The 26,810-nt window shown below is 36.4% G+C and overlaps 1 protein-coding gene across 1 annotated transcript in view; it reads left to right on the forward strand.

Annotated features, from left to right (window-relative positions):
• pitpnab (phosphatidylinositol transfer protein, alpha b) overlaps positions 1-26,810 on the forward strand; it is a 34,704-nt gene that overhangs the window by 407 nt on the left and 7,487 nt on the right. Inside the window, exons 2-9 of the mRNA XM_073830110.1 lie at positions 6,645-6,675; positions 20,368-20,513; positions 22,199-22,290; positions 25,561-25,568; positions 25,814-25,888; positions 25,966-26,049; positions 26,124-26,201; positions 26,348-26,458. Of these exons, the coding sequence (XP_073686211.1) occupies positions 6,645-6,675; positions 20,368-20,513; positions 22,199-22,290; positions 25,561-25,568; positions 25,814-25,888; positions 25,966-26,049; positions 26,124-26,201; positions 26,348-26,458 (625 nt within the window). The remainder of the gene's footprint in view (positions 1-6,644; positions 6,676-20,367; positions 20,514-22,198; positions 22,291-25,560; positions 25,569-25,813; positions 25,889-25,965; positions 26,050-26,123; positions 26,202-26,347; positions 26,459-26,810) is intronic.

Raw genomic sequence — 26,810 nt, forward strand, 5'->3', positions numbered from 1 at the left:
GCAGGTGCATTTATTAACGTTATTGAATTCTAATATTTAAAAATCAATTAAACGGATGTTTCAGCACAAATAGCTTATCAACCGTGTTTAATTGTCTCTTCATTGTGTTATTGATACGCTCCTGAAGGTGAAACGGACCGACTTGAGCACACCGCGTTCCGATATTAAATGGCGCCTGTGTAAAAAAAAACTAATACTTTCAGAAACATCCCGTTTACGCATCACCATGTGGCCATGAGATTGGCTACATTCACATTTTCGTTAAACCGTCCGCGCTTTTCAGAATTTGCGCATGAAGGTTTCATTCAACTATAACTTGATAATATACTCCAAACCTCCCCCGCCAGTCACCTTTGAAATATTAATAACCTTTCTTTGCCCACAAACACAGAAGGCACCGTCAGAAAGGTCACTGAAGCCATATGATGCTTTCTTTTGATCTCTAAACAGTGCAGATATTGTCTAATACAGAATATTTTTTGACGTCCTTGGTGGAAAAAAATACCAGTATGATATGTTTATTGGATTTAGATGAGTTTTGCGTAGTGTACAAATTATTAAATAACTTTAAAATAATTCCTGTTAGTCATTTTCAGGGAGCCTGATCTGTTAAGTCTCTCAAATCGTCTTTTGGCGCCCCTATCGTCAAACTACCTCAAATACGTTTTCAACAAACACTAGCGATACATTTATAAGGTGTAAAACTACTCTAGTAAAATATGACTGTCGTTTTGTTTAGTTGATTTACCACACGATACATCGTTTGAATTCGCTTGCGTTACAATTAACTTCTTTGGTTACTGTGTGAACTCAGGGCACTTTTATCTGATTATGCTGGGACCCCAGTATTAAACCAGCTTGTTTTCCTCATAGGCTACATTTGTCCTTCAGAAATAGGCTACCTCTTTCTCTTTAATTCCTCTGTCGAGATGTTCTGTCGAGGTGTTCTGTCGTGCGGGAATGCGCGCACACACATCTTCTGAATGACTCAGCCACGAGCTGAAGCTCTTGAACGCGACGCGTGTGAGAAGGACGCGCCGCTAACGCAGCCTATTATCATGTATCATACGGTCCTCGTCGCCGGCATCTCTCTGACGTCACTTTCAGCCACGTCATGGAGATTTTAAGCAATAAAGAGAGGGTTCCAGGGCTCCGCAGAGAACGAGGTGTCCGTTATGCAGCATGTGTAGCTTATTGTTTTCGCTAAAACATGACAGTTTTAATCTTCGTATTTTGGAAACTAGCCTAATGCAAATAATAACAAATGACTCATTGTTAAGAGGAGCACTGCAGGTGCTCTTGGCTCTGAAGTGGATGCTTGTACACCTCAGGTCCCTCAGGGTTTGCTGTCCATGGTACTTGGTGCTTTTACTAATGCACTAAAAATAACTTTAAATGCTAAAAATACCCTTGGGTGAAGATTTAGACCTTTCACGGGAATTGAAATGTGATTTGAGTATTAGTTTTGATCAGTTTGTTCAGCAATGCAGATTAAAATCCAAGTGTTATGTTTCTTATATATGTGACCCTGGACCACAAAACCAGTCATAAGAGTCAAATTTTGAACAAATAAGCTTTTCACTGATGTTATTAATGTATTTTGTTAGGATAGGACAATATTTGGTTGAGATCTGGAATCTGAGGGTGCAAAAAATCTAAATAGTAAGAAAATCGTCTTTAAAGTTGTCAAAATTAAGTAAATTACGGTATGAAATTTACAAAATATCTTCATGGAATATGATCTTTATTGATTGTTGGCATAAAAGAAAAATCTAAAATTTTGACCCATACAATGTATTTTGGCTATTGCTAAGACTGGTTTTGTAGTCCAGGGTCACATATAAGGATTTTTGTGCTTTTATTAGACATTAATAGTCTATTTTTTGTATTCTATATTCAAGCTAAAGCATTGACTTGTTCTGTGTGTCTCTTTCTCACTGCTCTGGTGACACTTTCCTCTGATCTAGTTCACATCCAGGATTCAGGCACAATGCCTGCTGGCTCTCCTACTAAACTTATTTGCCATAAAGATCATTTTAGTCAGACATTCTTCAGCGTCATGCGAATTTAACAATCTATATGGGTTTCATAACACTTCTGGCCCATGAAATGTACAAAATAAACTCTTACGTTGATTTCATTTGTCACACTAACATTATCCAACCGTGTATAAACTTTTATGTGAATTCTGTCATTTTGTCTTTTGGAATAAGAAGGCCAACTTGGTCTTACTAAGGTAAATTATATAGCTACATTTTAAGAATGCCAACCACACACATTTTTAAATACTATTTTTACACTTTTGGTACTATTAAACAAAATTATAGATTGACTGAACATGTTTTTTGTTACCTGAATTTCCTTAGTTTTCTTCATACATCATCATATTATCTTTACTGACACTGTCGCCTCACTGGTAAACAAGTTAACTAATGTTTAAAAAAACGTTGGTTGTAGTAGAATTAGGGGTGTGCAATATTTATCATATTGTTGTTTTAACATTATGTGACCCTGGACCACAAAGTAGCGTGGGTGTATTTGTAGCAATAGACAAAATACATTGAATGGGTCAAAATGATAGATTTTTCGTTTATACCAAAAATCATTAGGATATGAAGTAAAGATCATGTTCCATGAAGATATTTTGTAAAGTTCCTACTGTAAATGTATCAAAACTTAATTAACTTTAAAGGCAATTTTCTCAGTATTTAGATTTTTTTGCATTCTCAGATTCCAGATTTTCAATAGATTTTCGTATCTTGGCAAATATTGTCATATCATAACAAACCATACATAAATGGAAAGCTTACTTATTCAGCTTGAAGATGTTGTATCTCAATTTTAGGGTAAAATTTACTCTTATGACCAGTTTTGGAGTCCAGGGTCACATATGTGAGCTGACATTATCGAGTAAGTCACCCACTTTGCAAAAAACAAACAAAAACACGTCTTGAGAGTCCAAAAGCGTTCATTGTGTGATAAAGCCTACTGTATTAATGCAGTTAATGCCCTTAGAATTCAAGTTACAGAACACATGTTTACAGATAATTTACTCACCCTCTTGTCATGCAAGAAGGTTCATGTCTTTCTTTCTTCAGTCGTAAAGAAATTATATATTTTTTTAAGCAAATATTTTAGTATTTTTTTCCATATAGTGGACTTCACTGGTGCCTGTAAGTTTGAACTTCGGTCAGTCAATGTTTTAATAATCCATTTGTAAAGTCAGCCACTTGCTTCGTTTCTAAACGAATCAGCGGTTTTGAACAAACGTTTGAAATTATGATTCAATGAATCATTTATTAAGGGACTTGCCACCACCTACTAACTTTTTTATCCATATCAGGCCTAAACCAGCCAAGGTACCAGCACAAAAACACATTCAGCAAAATATTGTTTAATTATCGTTATCGAGATAAATATCAAGATATCATTTTTTGTCCATATCGCACACCCCTAGGTAGAATCATGCCACAACTTTAGAACATTTGTAATTAATGTATTGATGAATGTATTAAATATTGAATGGTTGTGATTAACTTTAGATGATCGTAGTTTTATTATATAATGATTCATATTTGAATAATTTTAAGATTGAAAGTCTGGCTTTAGGACAAGAGTAACATCGTTAAATCTATGAACAAAATGCATTAGAAAACATCAAAAATAAATGATGAAATGTCACATTATCTCTGTCTGAATGCATTTTGTTTCACACATTTAGTAAAACAGCCGAGCTGACCTTTTAAGCAGAATATTGAATTTCCGAATCTATTTGTAAACTTGATTGTCTTATTAGCGAAACAATAAGTAAAGCCTTTCTTATACAGCGAAATGCAGCCATGCAGGCAAAGGCATTTATAATGCAGAAAGTAGCCTGGGTGTCATGGAGGCAGAGTACATGAGACACCAAATCCAGCACAGTGACCGACAGTCCCTGTTCAGGACACAGGCAGCGCTCAAGAGGGCAAGGTGACTCCTGCTATTAGCAGATGCTAACAGCAAACAGTAAAACACACCTGGGCGACAATGCCATTTGATAAATGGTGAGACTTCCCACTGAGCTTATGAAGCGTCTGATAAATGGCGAGAACAGAAAGTCCTTCAAGAGCAAAAGTACTGCAAAATCATGGTTATAATTAGTATTTTCGAGTCTTCTTTGGCAACGATCTTGTTATGTCAAGGTGAACCTGGTCCTTGACCCCCTGACAAGCACATGCGTCTTGTCACAGAAGCCCTCCTGAGTCAGATGTAGACAGTCCTGAGGTGTATGCATGTGTTCATAAGGCAGATAATGAGAGAGCTGTGCTGGAATGGAGCGCAGTAGTGGTGTTGTCTCACTCCTCAGAAGTATTGATTATATATGCGAGCTGCACAGAGTTTGGTACGCTGCCAACTACCATCCAGAAAAGTTACACAGATATCAGAGATGTGCTTGGCAAGGAATAGCTTTGATAGGTTTGCTAATATGAACAGGTTCGTTTTGTATTCTGATGCTTTAAGCCACTAAATATAACGTGCTGAAGAGACAAAGCCAAGCAGGTTGTGATGCAGAGATTGTGTTATAGTTTGTCTATCATTGTTGTAGGTGCTCAAAGTTTGGTTTAATAGGAATATGAGATGAGCTGAAAATGACTGTGGCAGAAAATGAACAAAATTGCTTCAAAACAGAGGGTATGATCTTCATTGGTGATTCAGTAAATTGTTAAAAATCGAATGAAAAAGTGCAAAGATGGCTTCATATTTACATTATATATTTATATATTTTATATTGAGTTACTCATTTTGGTTTAAAAATGCAGTGTTTATATATTTTTCCAAGATATTTAATGTTCTTTAAATGTTTTTTAAAGCAGCCTCTTCTGCTCACCAAGCCTGTATTTATTTATTTGATCAACAAAAACATTACATTTTTGAAATATTTTATACTATTTAAAATGTATTTTATATTGAGGTACTCATATTGATTTAAAATGCAGTGTTTAAATATTTTTCTAAGATATTTAATGTTCTTTAAATGTTTTAAAAGCAGTCTCTCCTGCTCACCAAGCCTGTATTTATTTATTTGATCAACAAAAACATTAAATTTTTTAAATATTTGTACTATTTAAAATATATTTTATATTGAGGTACTCATATTTGGTTTTAAAATGCAGTGTTTATATATTTTCTAAGATATTTAATGTTCTTTAAATGTTTTTAAAGCAGTCTCTTCTGCTCACCAAGTCTGCATTTATTTATTTAATCCTAAGTACAGTAAAAACAGTATATTTTTTTTAAATATTTGTACTGTTTAAAATATATTTTATATTGAGGTACTCATATTGGTTTAAAAATGCAGTGTTTATATATTTTTCTAAGATATTTAATGTTCTTTAAATGTTTTTAAAGCAGTCTCTTCTGCTCACCAAGCCTGTATTTATTTGATCCAAAGTACAGCAAAAACAGTCAAATTTTGAAATATTTTTACTATTTAAAATAACTGCTTTCTATTTGAATATATTTTAAAATGTAATTTATTCCTGTCATTTTAAAGCTGAATTTTTAGCATCATTACTCCAGTCACATGATCCTTCAGAAATCAGAAAATATTCCAATTTGCTGCTCGAAAACATTTATTATTAATATAATGTTGAAAACAGCGGAGTAGAATTTTTTCAGGTTTCTTTGATGAATAGAAAGTTCAGAAGAACAGCATTTATCTGAAATAGAAATCTTTTGTAACATTATAAATGTCTTTATCATTACTTTTGACCAATTTAAAGCATCCTTGCTAACTGAGAGTATTCATTTTTCATTATTTACAAAAAAATATTATACTGACTCCAAGCTTTCCAATGGTATAGCAAATAATGTTACAAAAGTTTTTTTTTTTCAGATAAATGTTGATCTTTGTATCTTTCTATTCATCAATGAATCCTGAAAAAACATACTCAACTGTAAAAAAATGTTTCTTGAACAGCAAATCAGCATCTTAGAATGATTTCTGAAGGATCATGTGAGACTAAAGACTGGAGTAATGCTGCTGAAAATGTAGCTTTGATCACAGGAATAAATTACATTTTAAAATATATTCAAATAGAAAGCAGTTATTTTTAAATAGTAAAATATTTCACAATATTACTACTTTCGTGTATTTTGGATCAAATAAATGCTTGGTGAGCAAAAGAAAACTCTTTAAAAACATACAAAATTTTACTGTTCAAAAACTTTTGACTGGTAGTGTATACACACAAACACGCACACAACAGTTTATTCTGGTCCTCGCATCTGATTGGCTGAGAGGAGTGCGATATTCTAGTGATACTGGAACAGTAACCGCTTCACTGTTTGTATCACTCCGCTTGGAATATGTTTATTAACTAACCGCCTATTTGATGTCTGAACAGGTACATTCTCACCTAAAAAATCTTAAAACTACATTTTGTGAGACAAAAACAGTATTATTTATAAAATTATGGTGAATTTGGGTGTCCATCATGTGAGAAATACTCCAAGTGGACTAATACAAATGGTCAAAATAGTGGCTTAAGAAAAATCCTATTAAATTCTGGAGTTTTAGAAATGATGCTAATAGCTATAATGATACAGCAAACATGCTTATTACTGGTGGATTTTAAATAATAGTTTTTCTTGTTTTCTTGCAGTCGAGTGATCCTACCGATTTCTGTGGAGGAGGTAAGTGCAAACTGACTATGTGTGTATGTTTGTCAGCGTGTGTTTGTGTACAGCATGCAGTGAATGCTGGTAATGACACTGAACCCAAACATTGTTTTGGTATGTGTGTGTGCGGTGTCAATCGCTGATTTGCATGCGCTGAGTTCGGATGACTCAGTCTTCGCTGGTTTTGACAGCAGAGGAGTCACGATGTAGTTTCGTGATGCTCTCCATGTGCACTTAGCCACAGATCGGCACACCACTCTGTCATTCAGTCACTTATGAGTCAGTTATCTCAGCAAGAGGATGAATCTTTCTCCTCTCAGACTGTTTGATCCCGTACGGCCCGTGCAGAAACACTAATGCATCATATCTCTCAGTATGCGCCAATATTAATAGCTGTGCATTTGGACTAGTCAGCAATATCCACATCTTTGCTTCCTCTCTGTCTCTCACTCTTTCCTCTGCCCCATTCAGATTGAGCATTCCCTGTGTCTTCCAGTCTTCTCGTTTCCCATGATCCTCTAGCGTGTCATTCTATTCAGTGATCTGGTGGTGAATATCTAACGAGTTACCTGATACCGCCTCCTTCTGCTTCTCTTTCTCTCAGCTTTTCTCGTCGTCTAGCCTCAAGCACTTTTGTGATCTGTACAGAAAAAAAATACTGATTTTCACTTTTATGTTTGAGGTGGCAAAAGGGCCAACTACCAAGATTATCAGTTTATTTTAAGAACCTGTTAGACCTTTGTTCATCTTCAGAACACAAATGAAGATGTCTTTGATGAAATCTGAAAGCTTTCTGACCCGCACAGACAGCAACGCAACTGACATGTTCAAGGTCCAGAAAGGTAGTTAAGGACATTGTTAAATAGTCAATGTGACATCAGTGGTTCAACCGTAATGTTGTAAAGCTATGACAATACTTTTTGTGTGTAAAGAAAACAAAAACAATAACTTTATTCAACAATTTCTTCTCTTCCGCATGTGGCATGGCCCTCTCATGAACATGCGCTGAAGACTGAGGCTGAAGACTTTGTACACAAAAAGTATTCTCGCAGCTATATAACATTAAAGGAACACTCCACTTTTTTGGAAATAGGCTCATTCTCCAACTCCCCCCAAGTTAATAAGTTGAGTTTTACCGTTTTGAAATCCATTCAGCTGTTCTCCTGTTCTGGCGATATCACTTTTAGCATAGCTTAGCATAGATCATTGAATCCTATTAGACCAATAGCATCGCATTCAAAAATGACCAACGAGTTTCGGTATTTGTCCTATTTAAAACTTGACTCTTCTGCAGTTACTGTGTATCGTGTACTAAGACCGGCGGAAAATCTAAAGATGCGATTTTCTAGGCCGATAAGATTTGGAACTACACTCCCATTCCAGTGTAATAGTCAAGGAAGTTTGCTACCGTAATATGGACGCAGCAGGCGGAGTAATATCACACAGAGCCTGAAATTAGTTCCCAGCTAGGTAACTTCCAATGAGGAACGCTCCCTGTGCATGCAGTTGGTCACGTTTTGCTGCGATGTGCTGCGTGATATTACTGCGCCTGCTTCGGCCATGTTACAGCAGCAAACTTCCTTGACTATTACGCCAGAATGGGAGTGTAGTTCCTAATCTTATCGGCCTATAAAATTGCATCTTTACATTTTCCACCGGCCTTAGTACACGATATAACTGCAGAAGAGTCTAATGTTAAATAGGAGAAATACCGAAACGCGTTGGTTATTTTTGAACGATATGCTATTGGTCTCATAGGATTCAATGATCTATGCTAAGCTATGCTAAAAGTGATATCGGCAGAAAAGGAGAACGGCTGAATGGATTTCAAAACGTTAAAAATCAACTTATTACCTCAGGGAGAATTAGCCTATTTCCAAAAAAAGTGGAGTGTTCCTTTAAGGTTGAGTCTGATGTAACACAGACTATTTTAGCAATATCCTTACTACCTTTCTGGGCTTGAATGTGGTAGTTGCGTTGCTCTCTATGCAGGGTCAGAAAGCTCTTGGATTTCATCAAAAATATCTTAATTTGTGTTTCAAAGACGAACTAAGGTCTTACAGGTTTGGAACATTTTTGGGTGAAGTAAAATGAAATTAGAATTGCTTTACTCGATAAGTGTGCTTTTTGCCAGTACAAAGACTGACGGTTGGAAATCTCTGTTTTGTCAAGTTTTGTAGATATTACACACTGCAAATTAAAAGGCACAGTTCATCCAAAAATCAAACGGATTTGGCAGAAATTTGGAGAAATTTAGCATTACATTAATTGCTTAGTAATAGAACCTCTGCGATAAATGGGTGCCGTCAGAATGAGAGTCGAAACAGTTGATAAAAATGTCACAATAATTCAAAAGTAATCCACATGATTCCAATCCACCAAATAAGAACACATTTCAGCTATTCCAGATATTTAAAAACTATTCCTTTAAAGGGATAGTTCACCCCCCCCCCCCCCCCCCCATGATTTATTCAACCCAAAGCCATCATAGGTGTATATGACCTTCTTCTTTCAAATGAATACAATCGGAGTTATACTAAAAAAAAAAAGGCCTGGTCCTTCCGAGCCTAATAATGGCAGTAAATGGGTGTTGAGATTTTGAAGTCCAACAAAGTGCATCCATCTAGCATAAAAAGTACTCCACAGCTTTGGGGGGTTTATAAAGGCCACATTTAAAAACATTATAAAATGTAATCTCTAGCTTCCGCTAACTGTCATATGTGTGTTTATAAGAGAGTGGCGTTCCAGCAGATGACGTAGGACATGCAAGAATATGCTAGTTTCATGAGAACCAAGTTTTGTTTACAGCAAAGGAAAACCAGTCTCCTCTTGGCTTATATTGAAATCCTCCAACATTTTTCTTCATTTTTTCTCTCCTCTGTGCTTCTGCGTTTGTCATTTTCACTGGAACTTACCCTATGCCTACGTCTTACATCATCTGCTGGAGCACTACTCTCTTGTTAACATGCGCACAACAGTTAGTGGAAGCTAGAGACTGTGGTTTATAAAGTTTTAAATATGGATATTTGTCTTACACAAATGCATCGCATCACTCCAGAAAGCCTTTAATAACCTCGGATGATGGATGGATGCACTTTACTGGACTTCAAAATCTCAACACCCATTTACTGCCATTATAAAGCTTGGAAGGGCCAGGACATTTTTTAATATAACACAGATTATATTAGTCTAAAAGAAGAAAGTCATATACACCTAGGATGGCTTGAGGGTGAGTAAATCATGGAGTAATTTTCATTTTTGGGTGAACTATATCCAGTTACATGATTAACCGTCTGATCACATAGCTGCATTTAGACTTTTATGTCTCTATAACTCAAGTCCTAGTAATTTCCTGGTATCTTTGATGCTATATGAGCAGGTGGGATCTACCCTGAGGGACAAACTCTTCCTCTATGCCGGATTATGCAAATTACATGGTTTTCTTCCACCTTGTGAGGGCCCTCTTCATCTGCACGAGTTTTTACATACCTCAGCATATTCTGCAAAAAAAAGTACTGTCAGCCAAGATCCATTTGGATAATAGTCTAATCAGTTCTGTCACATAAAATCTGTCTAGGACGAGACATTTTAATGTAAGTCCTTCGTATCAGGTCAGAGTCTCCTCCTAGCACCCAGTGGGAGTTTAAAAGGTTCAAATTGAGCTTTTTGCATCACATTGAATTCATTAAGACTGCACAATTAAATGGATGTTGAGCAGATTAGATTTAAATTGAGCTGAATGAACCAAGGATGGGTGAACATATCTAGTTTCACTTTTTCATCATCATCTTCATTGATTAGTGTATTTTCAGTCAGAGTAATGATCCTTATTGTTGAAACGCTGTCATTAGCGTAAAGAGATCGCAGATAAAATATGGTTGACCACTTCAGTCCCCATTCCTGGAAAATGGACATCTAAGGGAAGCAACTGCATTTATAAAAGTTGATCTATAATTCATAGAGGTTTACTTTGTTCTTTCCCAGATGAATATGTAGATCTTGCAAAGAATTTGTAGATGCTGTATAAACTGTGACATATTCTTATAGGCCTATAGTAAGTGATAGTTCACTCAAAAATGAAAATTCTATCATTTACTCACCCTCACTTCATTCCAAACCTGTAAGACACTTGTTCATTTTCAGAACACAAATTAAGATATTTTTGATGAAATCCAAGAGCTTTCTGACTCTGCATAGACAGCAACGCAACTACCACGTTCAAGGCCCAGAAAGGTAGTAAGGACATTGTTAAAATAGTCCATGCGACATCAATGGTTCAACCGTAATGTTACGAAGCTACGAGAAACAAAAATAAAAACTTTATTTTTTATTTTTTACATTAAAACAAATCAGTTGAGTGAATAATTCAATGACTCATTTGTTTCATTGCTGAATGAATGAGAGGTTTGAATGAATCATTTGACTGAATGATTCAAACTCACACATAAAGACAGTCACTTGTCGCCACCTACTGGAACATCTGAGTAAGCAAATAACAATTAAAAATAAAAGACCATTTTTAAATTACAGATAACATGTTTATCTTATTTTATTCGTATACCCCGGGTAATAGACTAATGAAGACATTTAGATTAAAAAACATGACAAAAACATACTTTTTCGCAAGAAGCGAATACATACCAATAAGTACATATCACTGCAGTTTCCAACAGAAATGAACACTAGAGGCAGTAAAGCGGTGAGTAATTGTTTTCATACACAGTTATGATTACAACTCTATATGTTTCGCTTTCCGGACATAACAAGCTTGCTCGGTAGCTCAGCCAGCATGGAATTGGACTTAGGATATGGAATCCTTGGGTACAAATCCCTTGAAAAACATGACTCACGATGAAAGAGCTGAAAGATGAGATGCTAAAAGATGTGTTTTTATGTCACGGTCGCTTTTGTTCATACTATTGAGTAGGTTTAGGTGTAGTGCACATGGTACGTTATTTTAAAACGTCATAGAGCATTAGAGTTATAGCGCCACTCAATGGACATGTACAAAACCAACAGCACATAAAATGTATTATACATACGTTTATCTGTTCCGGGGAAAAAAACAACATTCTTTTAGCACCACTCAGCAGACATTTCACATCGAAAACGTACATGGCGGTACATATTTTGCATCTTGCGAAAAAGTTCCCACAAGTGCGCTTTCATCATGAGATTAGGTTCCAACATACCCACAAATTTTGGCCTCTAATTTTATAAAATTCCCAGAATCACCATTGTCATTAGTCTCCATGTTTGCAGATGCGAATAAAAAATGACAATCGACTTTCTTTTGAGCGCTGACAGCAGAGAGCGGCTCTTGTCAGATAAGATCACATGAATTAAAGCCCTGATCCTTCATCTGCTTTCAGGAGCCTTAAAGACACATTTTATTTGGTGGATGTTGTTTAAAGCAAGAGGGCAAAATGCTATTCCTGGAGTCCATTCATTCAGCAGGGAATGATGGATTAAGAAAGCTTACTTGCTTAAGGGGGCAGCTGGACAGTTTATGCCCCCTTATGACACTCCTTCATTTCTACCCTTCCTCCTCTTCCTGTTAATAACCATACACACACACACAAACGCCATAAGCTGTCGCACATTGTAGACTGGCTATTGCATGAGACATCCTTTCCCTCTGTTAGCCTGTCGATTAGTCTGAGCTCACATCTTTTAGCCTGTCCATCACCATCAGTGAACTATAATCAGGGCTTAACCACACTCTCATGTGGCCTACAAACATCACATGCTGCTCATTCAAAAAGATTACGGTTTTATGCAATGTCACTTTAAAAATAGATAGATGGCACACAAATACAAAAAATAGCACATCCGCTGCAGATGAAACCCTGTTCAGTGCTCTCTCTCTCTGTGTGTGTGTGTGTGTGTGTGTGTGTGTGTGTGTGTGTGTGTGTGTGTGTGTGTGTGTGTGTGTGTGTGTGTGTGTGTGTGTGTGTGTGTGTGTTTGCGTGTGTGTGCGTGTGTGTGTGCGAGTGGGATGATAACGTGTGATGTAGGTTGGATTTTCATCCAGTGCTGCAAAGTGACGCATTCTGCTACTGGCTTCTGATTGGCTGAGGGGACTGAGGAAATCTCTCATTGGCAGAGGAATGATGACAGTGCATGTACATACAGAACCACACACATAGTCCCACACACTACACAGGAACATGAAATCCATCCATCAATCAATCAATCATATATGTAAATATACATGTGTCCATCTGTCTATGTATCTGTCTATCTATGGAATGGAGTGTGTCACCTCATTCTCCTCCCTCCCCCTCTTTCTTTTTCTCCCCTTTTCTCCTCTATCTGTCATTCTCTGGTGCCAACTGGTATAAAAAAGGCAGTCTGCTTTGTGTCGTCATTTTCTTTCTTCTGTTCTCTCTCTCTCACACACACACACACTCACATGCTTATGTGTGATGGACGTGTGTTTAGGGATGAACGCCCACATTTAAACAGTCGGGCTGTTTCTAGGTAAGACTCTGGATGTGTTTTAGCTTGAGTCTTTGCTGCTGGCTCAGCTTAGACTCGCAGTAGAGGCTGCTGACAGTGAATGTGTGTCAGGACACTAAATCTCTCAGTCTAACACTCTTGAAATTATAGGTTCTTTACTGGAATTGATGGTTCAATGAAAAATGTTTTTTATAGTAGAAAAAGTTCTTTACATTATTAAAATGTAAATGAAAAAAATGTTTAAGAAATGTTTGCTGAATTGTTCATAAAATGGTTCTTTTATTGCATTGCTGAGAAAACACCCTTTTTGCTACATAAGACTTAAAGGAGCAGTTCACTTTCAGAACAAGAATTTACAGATAATGTACTTACCCCTTGTCATCCAAGATGTTTATGTCTTTCTTTCTTCAGTCGTAAAGAAATGGTGTTTTTTGAGAAAAACATTTCAGGATTTCTCTCCATATAATGGACTTCTATGGTGCCCCCGAGTTTGAACTTCCAAAATGCAGTTTAAATGCAGCTTCAAAGGGCTCTAAATGATCCCAGCTGAGGAAGAAGGGTCTTATCTAGCGAAACAATCTGTCATTTTCTAAAAACATTTACAACTTATATACTTTTTAATCTCAAACGCTCGTCTTTCCAAGCTAGACAAGACAAGCCTTTGAGGTTAAAAAGTATATAAATTGTAATTTATTTTAGAAAATAACATAATTTTGCTAGATAAGACCCCTTTTTCCACGGCTGTGATCGTTTAGAGCCCTTTGAAGCTGTATTTTAAGAAGTTCAAACTTAGGGGCACCATAGAAGTCCATTATATGGAGAGAAATCCTGAAATGTTTTACTCAAAAAACATAATTTCCCTATGACTGAAGAAAGAAAGACATGGACATCTTGGATGACAAGGGGGTGAGTACATTATCTGTAAATTTTTGTTCTGAAAGTGAACTACTCCTTTAATATCTGGAGGTTTTCTCTTTTTATATTAGCTGGGTTATGAAGTAACGAAGTTAGGACAAGTTCACTTCCTGAACAAAAATGTACTGGTAATGTACTCACCCCCTTGTCCTCCTAGATGTTCATGTCTTTCTTTCTTTCTTTAGTCGTAAAGAAATTGTGTTTTTTGAAGAAATCATTTGAGGACTTTTTTCCATAAAGTGGATTTCTATGGTGCCCCGAGTTTGAGCTTCCAAAATGCCATTTAAATGTGGCTTCAAACAATCCCAAATGTGGTTGTAAATGATCCCAGCCGAGGAAGAAGTGTCTTATCTAGCGAAACGATCGGTTATGTTTTCATTTTGTCTTGCTCTGCCTGAACTCAGTTTTTTCCGGTTTAAAGACAAGTAGGGTATGTCGAAAAACTCCCATCTTATTTTTTCCCTCAACTTCAAAAATCATTTAAAAATCATCCTACATCGCTGCAGAAGTACCGACTCAGTGTTTGCAAAGTGAATGTGCAGAAAAGATCAAACACCCTTAACAAAAAAGGTGAAACAGTGATGTAGGGAAGTTAAGGGAGAAAATGAAAAGGGAGTTTTTCGACATACCCTAACTGTCTTGAACCAGAAAAAAGTTCAGGCAGAGCAAGACAAGACGAACGTTTGAGGTTAAAAAGTATATAAATTTAAATTTTTCGCTATGATAAGACCCTTCTTCCTCAGCTGGGATCATTTACAACTGCATTTTGGAAGTTCAAACTCGGGGCACCATTGAAGTCTATATATGAAGAAAAATCCAGAAATGATTTCCTCAAAAAACATAATATTTTACGACTGAAGAAAGAAAGACATGAATGTCTTGGATGACAAGGGGGTAACCCCTTAGTGTTCCAACGTTCCACCGGCGGAACGTTTTGCATTGAGTTAAGTTTGACAGGAACGCTAAGGGGGTAAGTACATTATCTGTAAATTTTTGTTCTGGAAGTGAACTTCTCCTTGAAAATTGTAATATCGCTTAAAACATTTGCGAATAAGCACCGTTTCCATCCAACGAGTCAAAGAGAACAGAATCATCACTTCCTAATAAACAGGCACTAAATATCACTAAGAAATGTAGGAGAAGTCACTATATTGAATAATTTTCATATATAATAAACTACTAGCGAGCAGTCGTTGCGGTCATTACTTTCGGATGTAGATTGGGAATGCAGTTGTGTAAGACCTGTGTAAGTTCTGGAAGGAAATTAAAGAGAAATACTTTGACAACAGACATTTAAGAATGGATAAAGCAACATTTCAGATGCTGTGCAACGAGACTGGTACACTGGTTAGTCAGGTTATGCTGTCCCACGGCCAAAGTCACATGACTTTTTTTGAGAGTTTATTCGGCAAATGCATTTTCATCTCCCATTATTTGCATTAACCCTTTTTTCGTAGGTCAAAAACCATTCAAGCGAGCATAAAAACTTTTCAGGGATTTACAAGACTACAGAAATTACTGTTTTTTCGTTGTTTCCATTACTTATTTCTGATGTGATCCCAGAGAGCGCACAAACGTCTGCAAGATGTCTGTTAAAGATTGCTTCATCTGGAAAGCATTTGGAGTTAGTTGCATAAACTGCTTAGACTAGTCTCAAGAATTAGACACCCATTTTTTTTTTTTTTTTGCAAAACTAGTCATATTTTTTTTAAGTCAGTTACATAAAATGTGAAAAGTAAGACTTTTAACCACTTGGTTAACTGCTAGTTAGTCAAACTAGTTCTTAAGACACAGTCTTAATGTGGTGACTATGTTTATTAGTCCATAGTGTGTGCAAACATCTGATAGATGTCTGTAAGATGTCAGTTTTACATCAGTTCTAAATAATAGATAATCTTCAGTTGCATCCTTTGTAGATCATTAGTAGATTATAATTGAAACATCAGCAACACATTGTGATATGGAAACTTTATATTATGCTAATGATATGATACTAACACAAAAATGTGATTCATTTTAATACAGGCATCACTGAAATGTATAATTAGCTGTTTAGAAAGTAAGCGAGATGCTGATTCATTACCTGCACTTCAGTGTAGGGTTTGACAGATTCAAACTGGTAACTGAAATCTCTTGGGACTACACTGTGCCACACTGTACCATTTAGTCTGATTCCTGAACAAATGACTCTTATGAACTGGTTCTTTTTTTATTGATTCCATACAGTGTGACCAGTGCAGGCTGATTAGATCCTGAAAAAATGTCAGTGCTTATGCATTTGTAGAGTCGTTTTGCAGTGTTTACTCTGTATGGTGTGTGTGTTTGATGAAGATATAAAAGAAGCCATTGTTTATTCAGCACAGATCAGCAGAAGAGGAAGTAAACACACACAGAGAGTGAGAGAGAAACAGAGAGAGAGAGAGAGATACATACAGGAGAAACCAGGATTATTGGACAATAATGTTGAGGCCTCATATTTAAATGTGACATATCATGAAAATCTGCCCTTTTCCATGTTTAAGTACTATAATTGGGTCCATATAATTGCTGCATCGCCCAACCCAGAAAACGTGAAAAAGAACAACCTAGTAAAGACACTCTCTGCAAGCTTGTAAAAAATGATTCGGTCAGATTTCACTTCCTCTGCAACCTAGAAAGTGGAACTTATTATAATATTACCGCCCCTTAATCTTTAAGTATCCACCACTGTGTTTACACCAGTGTACCAGTTCTAAAGCCACGTTAAAAATTAGAGCAAAGCATGCTAACTGTTTTGTTATTGGCTGCACAGATGAGCACAGAACACTATTTAGAGTTCTAACCTCAGAGAATATACAGTAAGAGAGCAGCGGATTTATTGATTTATTTACGGTATATTACATTGCTGGCATACAGATTTAATATAAACATGCAATTTCTTTTTCACAGCTGTTTACCTTCGCAGACATAACTGAATGTTTTTGTAACTTGTATGTGTTTTTTAATAACCAGTGTCCATTTGACAGTTTAAGCGCAATAAGACACGAAAGAGAACTTAGTTTAGTACTCACATGCCATGTGACAGCCGCTTTCTGTGTGCATGCTTCGGATATATTAGAAATTTAAAAGGATATAGCTTTTTTAAAGGGATAGTTCACCCAAAAATGAAAATGTGATGTTTATCTGCTTACCCCCAGGGCATCCAAGATGTAGATGACTTTGTTTCCTCAGCAGAACACAAGCGAAGATTTTTAATGAAAAACAGTGCAGTCTGCCAGCCAAATAATGGAAGTGGATGGGCACCAGACCTTTAAAAGTAAACAAAAACATGCACAGAACAATCCAAATTACACCCTGCGACTCGTGAAGATACGTCGATGTCTTAAGACACGAAACGATCAGTTTTTGCGAGAAACTGAACAGTATTTATATCATTTTTTTACCTTTGATACACAGCCACGTCCATCTGTCATGAGCACGAGCTTGTCATCCGGATTATTATACATGTGCGCGCTCTGGCGTAGTATACTCAAACGCCGGAAGCAATCTGTCATATACGACACTCATTGTTTGATTTAAAGCTAAAAGATTACGTTTGCTTGCGCAAACTCATCCGGGACTTTTCACCGATTTTCCCTTACGGAGTTTGCGTATACTACGCCAGAGCGCATTCACATGTAATGAGCCGGATGCTAAACTCGTGCTCAGGACAGATGGACGTGGCTGTGTAAGGTAAAAAATCATATAAATAATGTTCAGTTTCTCACAAAAACCGATCGTTTTGTGTCTTAGGACATCAATGTATCGTCACGAGTCGCGGGATGTGATTTGGATTTGTCTGTGCATGTTTTTGTTTACTTTTAAAGGTTTGGTGCCCATCTACTGCCATTATGTGAATAACAGACTGCACCGGTTTTCGTTAAAAATCTTCGTTTGTGTTCTGCCGAGGAAACAAAGTCACCTACATCTTGGATGCCCTGGGGGTAAGCAGATTTTTGGGTGAACTATCCCTTTAATGCAACAGACATGATAAAACCAAACAGATGTTTTTAGTAGAGTATCTGAGGAACAAGCTGTAAAGGCACAGCTCTATTCTGGAAAAGAGGGCCTGGAGCAGCAGCTCAGTTGCATTTAACCCTCTGGGGTTCTTCGGTCACTTTTGACCGGAATTTTTTAAATAAAAAAATTTTAAAAATCGTAGCTTCATCGGAATGGTATGAAACCTGGTGACTTTTATGGTACTTGGTATATGAACACACAAAAAAATTGGGGACAGGATTGGAAAAGTCTAAGTGGTCGTAAAAAAAATAGTCACACTCGGGGTCTTCGGGTCAAAATGACCGGCCATAGGAAATGAATGGGAAATTGGCAAAAATATGAAAATACAGAGTTTTTTTGTGCATACAATCTACAAATCAGCCACAATCCAGAAAAAAAGCACACAACTGTGAAGGGGTGACTCTCTAAAACATCAAGAGTGCAAAACACTACAATACACTCACACACACACACACACACACACACACACACTTATACACACAAAAACACACGCACACACAAATGAATGTGTGTCATTTCAAAAGCTAATTTTGGGAAATGTGTGAAATAGAGGCAATCAATGTAAGAAATAAAGCACACAGCAATGAAAGCATGAGACTGTAAGCCATCAGAGTTCCAAAATAGACACACAGACACACACACACACACACACACACACACACACACACACACACACACACACACACACACACACACACACACACACACACAGGGAAATATGAGATTGGTGAGACTGTAACAGAGGAATGTGAGACTATGAATCAAATAAAAGGGAGACATTGGATCCAAAATCCAAAAGTCACACACCATGTCACACACACACACACACACACACACACACACACACACACACACACACACACACACACACGGAAAAAAGATTTCAAAACAAGCATCATTTGCTCAAAGTGCTATATGGAGACACTCTGTTGTGATTTGTCACAACCTGATCTGTAATCACAATTAGTATGTAAATAATATGTAATTATAGTTAGAATGATATTTAAAACAAACTTTTTTTCCTCTATTTTTTTATTTACTATTTGACAATTGTTATACTTTTCTGTTATTTTAGATTTATGTTCATAATTGCTGTTGCCTTTTGAATAAGAGTTACTGTTCATTGAATATGTAAAAAAAGAATGCACATAAAATGTAAATAGGGTTAGGATGATATTTAAAATATTTTTATTTCTCTATTTTCCATTTAATGTTTGATAATTATACTTTTGCTGTTATTTTGTTGCCCATGCTGTTGCTGTTCATAATTCCTGTGCTAAATAAGAGTTATTGTTTATTGAATTTTACAAAAAATTATTTAAATCAAAATGTTCATTATAAAAAGGTTACAAAATAAAAAAAAATGGTATGACTGAAAGAACGGCATTTTTATTCAGTTAGAATTAAAACAATGGGTAACAAAATGCTTTCCATTGTTTCTCTTTCTAATGCAATGTTCTGGTTTGACTGTATTATAAAGTAAAACTGGCACTTCAAATTACCAGTTAAACCAATCAAACAAACAAAAAACTTGGCAAATAATAAAAAAATAGTCTTTGATAATCTAATTTTATATAATAAAATCCACAACCTGAAAAGGCATTGGCAAATATGTGCAAAAACAACTAGAATTCACAAATCCTTCTATAGAGAGCATTACATCCATCTAGTGGTTAAAATAGGATATTGCCTGGTAATTATGCTCACTACGCCACCAGATGGCACAAATCCGACTTCAAAAAATTATTTTCTATAGGCCAGGTATCTACTTTAAACTAAAATACAGCATTAATTAAAAAAGAATAAAAATTATATATATTAAAAAAAATTCTATTATATTCAATGGCAAAAAATAGATCATAATTGTAGCATAAATATTAATTATTATCATAAAATTCTGTCAAAACACGACAGAAAAAAAGAAAAAATATTATTGAACAAAAATACATTTGATTGATTTTACTGAAAAAAAGGAAATAATGATTTCAGGGCTCCGGTCACTTTTGACCGTGAGGGCCCTGAGTGTGACTGGTCGGGGAAGAACCCCAGAGGGTTAAAGAAACATGCATGAAAACAGCGAGTTTCTGCTTTCACTCAAAAAAAAAGGCATTTTTTTAAATTAAATAATAAATATCTGTGGGGTGTTTGAGCTGAAACTTCACAGACACATTCTGGGGAGACCTGAGACTAATATTACATATTGCAAAAAGGGGCAAAATACGTCTCCTAACAAAAATATGGACATGCTTATGAAGTTTGAGATTGTGGTATGTATTTTTATGTGTCTCACAGTATCAGGTTGGGCAGCTGTACTCAGTAGCGGAAGCCAGTAAGAATGAGACGGGTGGAGGAGAAGGCGTTGAGGTGTTGAAGAATGAACCCTATGAGAAGGAAGGAGAGAAGGGACAGTACACACATAAAATCTACCACCTGCAGAGGTAATCACACTTTCACACACACAGGCACAGACACATGCGTGTATTAATAAAATGTGCTAGATTCATGTAAAAAAAAAAAATAGTGCACTAAAAAATAGGTTCATCATTTACACATCCTCAATTTGTTCCAAATGAAAGTACATTTTATCTTCCACAGATGTGACCCTGGACCACAAAACCAGTCAAAATGATACATTTTTTTGAAATTTAAATTCATACATCATCTGAAAGTTGAATAAATAAGCTTCCCATTGATGTATGGTTAGGAAAGGACAATATCTGGCCGAGATACAACTATCTGAGGGTGCAAAAAAATCTAAATATTGAGAAAATCGCCTTTGAAGTTGTCCAAATGAAGTTCTTAGCAATGCATATTAATAAAAAAATTAAGTTATATTTTTACGGTAGGAAATTTACAAAATATCTTCATGGAACATGATCTTTATCTAATACCCTAATGATTTTTATCATTTTGACCCATTCAATGTATTTTGGGGCTATTTCTACAAATATACCCATGCCACTTATGACTGGTTTTGTGGTTCAGGGTCACAAAAACATAAGTTAAGCAGAATGTCCTGGTTGTTATTTTCCATACAAAGAACTGTTGAGCTCAAAAATATCAAAAAGCAGCATAAGCATGGTCTACTGCATGTACCACACTTAAAGTCCCCCTGAAATCAAAATTAAAGTTTTTTGGCTTTTAGTATGAATATATTAGCTTTAAGATTATCTATAGTCTAGTGTGCTTCAAAACAACGACAAAATTCGCGTTTACAAGATATGGGCATTCAAAACTTACAGTCTCGTCACTTCCGCCAATATGAATCAAGGATTTGGATGATATCACCGTGCACTTCAGTTTCTCATCAAACGTTCTGTCCAATCAAATGCTCTCTAGAGTCCGTAGTGTCCCGCCCCCTACACAAACACGCAATACACGGAGCAGATCATATGCGCTCATATGTGCGATCGGCATGTATTAAACTACACAGCCTCAGCATGATAATGATCACTATTTCGTTTTAGCAAGTTTCATATTGAATCTGTGTGGTAATGTATTAGTCTGTGGCGGTCACCGGTCATAAGCTTACAAATGCGGCTTTACCGAGCTCAACGGCTCTGGCCAGAGCAGATATTAATGGGACGCTATTGGCTATTCGAAATTAGTGGGCGGGGCTGGGCGATATGTTTTTGTTTCAGTTAAAAGTACGTCACCACATAGAATAACGCTGCGTGTTTCAAGGCACTTCAGTGGACCTTTAAAGCTTTCAAATTGCTTTAGAACGCTTGGAAAATTAATGATACGGACTAGTTTTATGCACTTTTATGATGCTTTTTTGACATTATGGTGCTTGACTTTATTTGATTCATTTTCTGTTAACACTTCAAGGTCACAGTGTTTAATTTAAGTCAAAAGAAATGTAAAAATAATGAATGTTTAGAAACAGAATTCCAAAATACCTCCCTTGTCTGTTATTGGTCAGACAAACAGATAGCCCCGCCCTAAACTCACACCATTGGTTGAGCCACTGTTGCTATGTAGACCTGGTTAAATTCTTCAGACAAACAAAGCAAAGTTTTGGAGAAAGTGTTTGTTTATTTTCTCTGTAGTCTTTCTTAATTTGCATTTTTGCTTTTTCATTTTTCTGTAGTCTTTCTAATTAGCATTTTTGCTTTTTCAGTAAAGTCCCGTCATTTGTACGAATGCTTGCACCAGCGTCAGCACTGAACATTCATGAGAAAGCTTGGAACGCCTACCCATACTGCCGCACAGGTAACACACACACACACACACACACACACACACACACACACACACACACACACACACACACACACTTAGAAGCTAAATTTCTTTTGTTGTGCTCTTTGTCCCTCTTGCTTTCTTATTATTATGTCTTCCTAACTGTTTCTCCCTGTCTCTTTCTCTGTCACTGCGTTTGTGGGCACTGAATAATTCACTGTTTGAGCTGAGCAGGAGTGGAGTTACAGCACAGGAAACTGAGATTATACTGACACATTCCCTTCACATCTTTGTCACAGCCACACAGACAGACTCCCCATTCGCTGAAGTCTGTTATCAAGATATTTCTAAATCTCACTGCGGTGCTTAAAACAAACTTAAGTCTATAGTTTTGTTTTAAATAAATGGAAAAACTTAATATGGCAAGTACTGAGCTGTAGTGATTTTTTTACAATTATAAATACTGAATAGTAAAATGATTTCTTTGAGTTTGCTATTAGCCAACTGTCAGCAAGCTGCTAGTAAAAAGAGAAATGTGTTTTCCACTATTTGTCCAAGTCAAGGTGTCTACAGATACAGTAACACTGTATTGCGTCAGAGGTATTCAGTTAAGAGCCAGAGAGCTCTAGCTTCTACATTTCCTTCACAGGAAAGGTTCAAACATCTGTTTTAGGCTACCTGATCTCATGATGAAAATGTACCTGTGGGAACTTTTTCGCAAGACGCGAAATACGTACCAATAAGTACTTATCATTGCAGTTTTCAACAGAAATGTCCACTACAGGCAGTAAAACTGAAAAACTCAGGATGAAAGAGCTGAAATATAAAAGATCGAAAAACAAGCTAAAAAGGCATGTTTGTTCTTGCATTTTTACATCACAGTCGCTTTTGTTCATACTGTCAGGTTAGGTTTAGGTGTAGTGCATATGGTACGTTATTTTAAAATGTCACGGAGCATTAGAGTTATAGCACCACTCAACGGACATTTCAGGTCAGAACTGCGGTGGCACGTACAAAACCAACGTCACATAAAACGTACCATATGTACCTTCATCTGTTCTGGGGAAAAAAACGAACACTCTTTTAGCGCCATTCAGTGGACATTTCACTTTGAATATGTCACGAAACGTACATGACGGCACATATGCGGCATCTTGTGAAAAAGTTCCCACATGTGCGTTTTTCGTCAAAGATCAGGTTGGTTTTAGGAGTCAGTATAGAAATAGTGCAAATTGCAAAGTTGCAAAATGCAAAAGTAGCAACCTAATTTGTCTTCACCTCATAAAATTAAGAAATAATAAATCTTTGAGTTGCAATAAAATTGAAGTAGTGAAAGTGTCATGGATTCAGTCAACACAGCTCTTTTCTTCTGTATTGTAATATACACTGCCTGTCCAAAAAAAAAGTCGCCACCAAAAAAAAGGTCATACACTCTAATATTTTGTTGTTGTTTTCCCTGTGGCATTGTTCCAGTAAGCTTCTGCAATGTAACAAGATTTATTTCCATCCAGTGTTGCATTAATTTTTCACCATGATTTTGCATTGATGATGATGTGAAAAGCCTTCTCCAGCACATCCCAAAGATTCTCAATTGTGTTAAGGTCTGGACACTGTGGTGGCCAATCCATTTGTAAAAAATGATGTCTCATGCTCCCTGAACCACTCTTTCAAAATTTGAGCCCCATTAATCCTGGCATTGTCATCTTGGAATATGCCCGTGCCATCAGGGAAGAAAAAATCCATTGATGGAATAACCTGGTCATTCAGTATATTCAGGTAGTCAGCTGACCTCATTCTTTGAGCACATACTGTTGCTGAACCTAGACCTGACCAACTGCAGCAACCCCAGATCATAGCACTTAGTTAAATCCAGGTGGCGACATTTTTTTTTGGCCAGGCAGTGTACATCTGAATGTAATAGATTATTGAAAATAACAAAATCCATAGATTGTTGATTGGGTTTTAGGTTGTGGGAGTTTGTGGGGTCGATTGTGGAGGGGCAAGGCTTAGGTGGACGAGTCGAGATCAAGTTATGATATTTTGATCAAACATAATGTCAATTTTTTTCTAAGAAATAAAGCATCCAGAGATTAATCATTCACAATAAGATAAATAACATGCATTTGAAAAATTTAATTTTAATTTTCATGCTGACTTTAAAAGATTAGTTCACTTCTGAATTCAAATTTCCTGAAAATTCACTCACCCCATGTCATCCCAGATATTCATGTCTGTCTTTCTTCAGTCGAAAAGAAAATTTTTGAGAAAAACATTCCAGGATTTTTCTCCATATAGTGGACTTTAATGGGGACCAATGGGTTGAAGGTCCAAATTGCAGTTTCAATGCAGCTTCTAATGACTCTACATGATCCCAGCCGAAGAATAGGGGTCTTATCTAGTGAAACGATCAGCCATTTTCTAAAAAAAAAAAAAAAAAGTATATACTTTTTAGCCACAAATGCCTGTCTTGCACCAGTTCGACTTAACGCATTAAGTAGTTACTTTAGAAAGATCACACCTGGTTAGTTCTTTCTTCCTCCAACTTCAAAATCATCCGAAATCATTGTTTTACCTTTTTTTGTAAAGGGCGTTTGACTTTCTTTGCATGTTCGCTTTGTAAACACTGGGTCAGTACTTCCACCTACAGTATGTAATGCCTAAGGTCGAGCTAGTGCAAGGCGAGCATTTGTGGTTAAAAAGTATATAAATATATATTTCTCTTACAAAATGACTGATCGTTTGGCTTATTCCTTGGCTGGGATCGTGTAGAGCCATTTGAATCTACATTGAAACTGCAATTTGGACCTTCAACCCACTGATCCCCATTGAAGTCCACTATATGGAGAAAAATCCTGGAATGTTTTTCTCAAAAACCTTAATTTCTTTTCGCCTGAAAAAGAAAGACACGAACATCTTGAACATCTAAATTATCAGGAAGTTTTAATTCTGGAGTGAAATAACCCTTTAAGTAGTCAGAATTGTTCATTAAAATCTGCTATAGAATCACAAACAAAAGAAAATACTCAACTGACCTTTTCACCAAAAACAGCATTAGAGTAAAACTACAAACCTTATCATTATATAATGATAATTTATGAGTAATGATTCACGGTCTGAATGAAATTAATCTTGAGTTTGAATATGAATATTATTCTTAGCGTTTATACGTCTAGACTAAAGTTATAGGCTAAAATTAGAAGTACTCTTAAATTAGATGTGATGTTTGCTTAAACAGAAATGATCTAATTCATATTTTATTATCCTTTTTCCCCCTCTTGCCTGTCCTGCATCACCCTTCAGTAATCACTGTAAGTATACACTCTTTGCAACTACACACATACTTAAGTCTTTTTCTAGCACAACATATGAACGAACAAACATGTTAAACATGTAGAATTACAGCACAAACACATACAAACACTTACTGTTTGAGTGAAAGAGGAGACAGTAACTTTAGCTGCAGTGAAAGGAGAGAAGACAGACGTCAATATGTGTCACTGCCGAGTCTGTCAATCAGTTATATAGTTTGTTCATTGATTATCTGTGTTTTTAGAATGAGTATATGAAAGAAAACTTTCTCATCAAGATCGAGACGTGGCACAAACCTGACATGGGACAGCAGGACAATGTGAGTAATATTTGTGTGTGAACTTTACAATTTTGTGTAAACCTTGATAGTCATGACTGTTGTGTTCATCTGTACAGGTTCACGGTCTAGACCCAGACACCTGGAAGAAGGTTGAGGTGGTGTACTTAGACATCGCAGACCGGAGTCAGGTGGAGCCAAAGGTAAGCTTCAGATTGAGATAAAATAGCTACGTTTCCAGTTACTTTCTAATCGGATTAGGTTTGTCTCTCTGTAGGACTATAAACCAGAGGAAGACCCCACTAAGTTTAAGTCTGTAAAGACTGGAAGAGGGCCGCTCGGTCCGGATTGGAAGGTGATACATTTTAAAAGCATCTCTAATGGCTGTGTGCTTGTATAAAATTTGTGTAAATGTAGTAAGTGCATGCTTTGATGCATGAGTGGGAAGCGTATTAATGGGAAATTACATTCACATGCTTAATGGATTTTGGGTCTGTGTAGAAAGAGCTACCTAAAAGGACAGACTGCCCACACATGTGTGCCTACAAACTGGTTACTGTCAAGTTCAAGTGGTGGGGCCTGCAAAACAAAGTGGAAAACTTTATTCAAAAGGTCAGTGTGGAACATCTACAGTATATGTGATTGATTCAAGAGTTTATTGAAGTAGAAGGGATAGTTCAACCAAAAATGAAATTCTGTTATTAATTACTCACCCTCATGTCATTCTAAACCTGCAAGATCTTTGTTCATCTTCGGAACACAAATTATTTTTGTTTTCTTGGCGCACAAAAATTATTCTCATAGCTTCATAAAATTACGGTTGAACCACTGATGTCACATGGACATTTAATCAATGTCCTTACCACCTTTTTGGGCCTTGAACATGTCAGTTGCATTTCTGTCTATGCAGGGTCAGAAAGATCTCAGATTTCATCCAAAATATTTTAATTTGTGTTCTGAAGAT

This window comes from Garra rufa, chromosome 23 (genome assembly GCF_049309525.1).
Source record: "Garra rufa chromosome 23, GarRuf1.0, whole genome shotgun sequence".
NCBI classification, from domain to species: domain Eukaryota; kingdom Metazoa; phylum Chordata; class Actinopteri; order Cypriniformes; family Cyprinidae; genus Garra; species Garra rufa.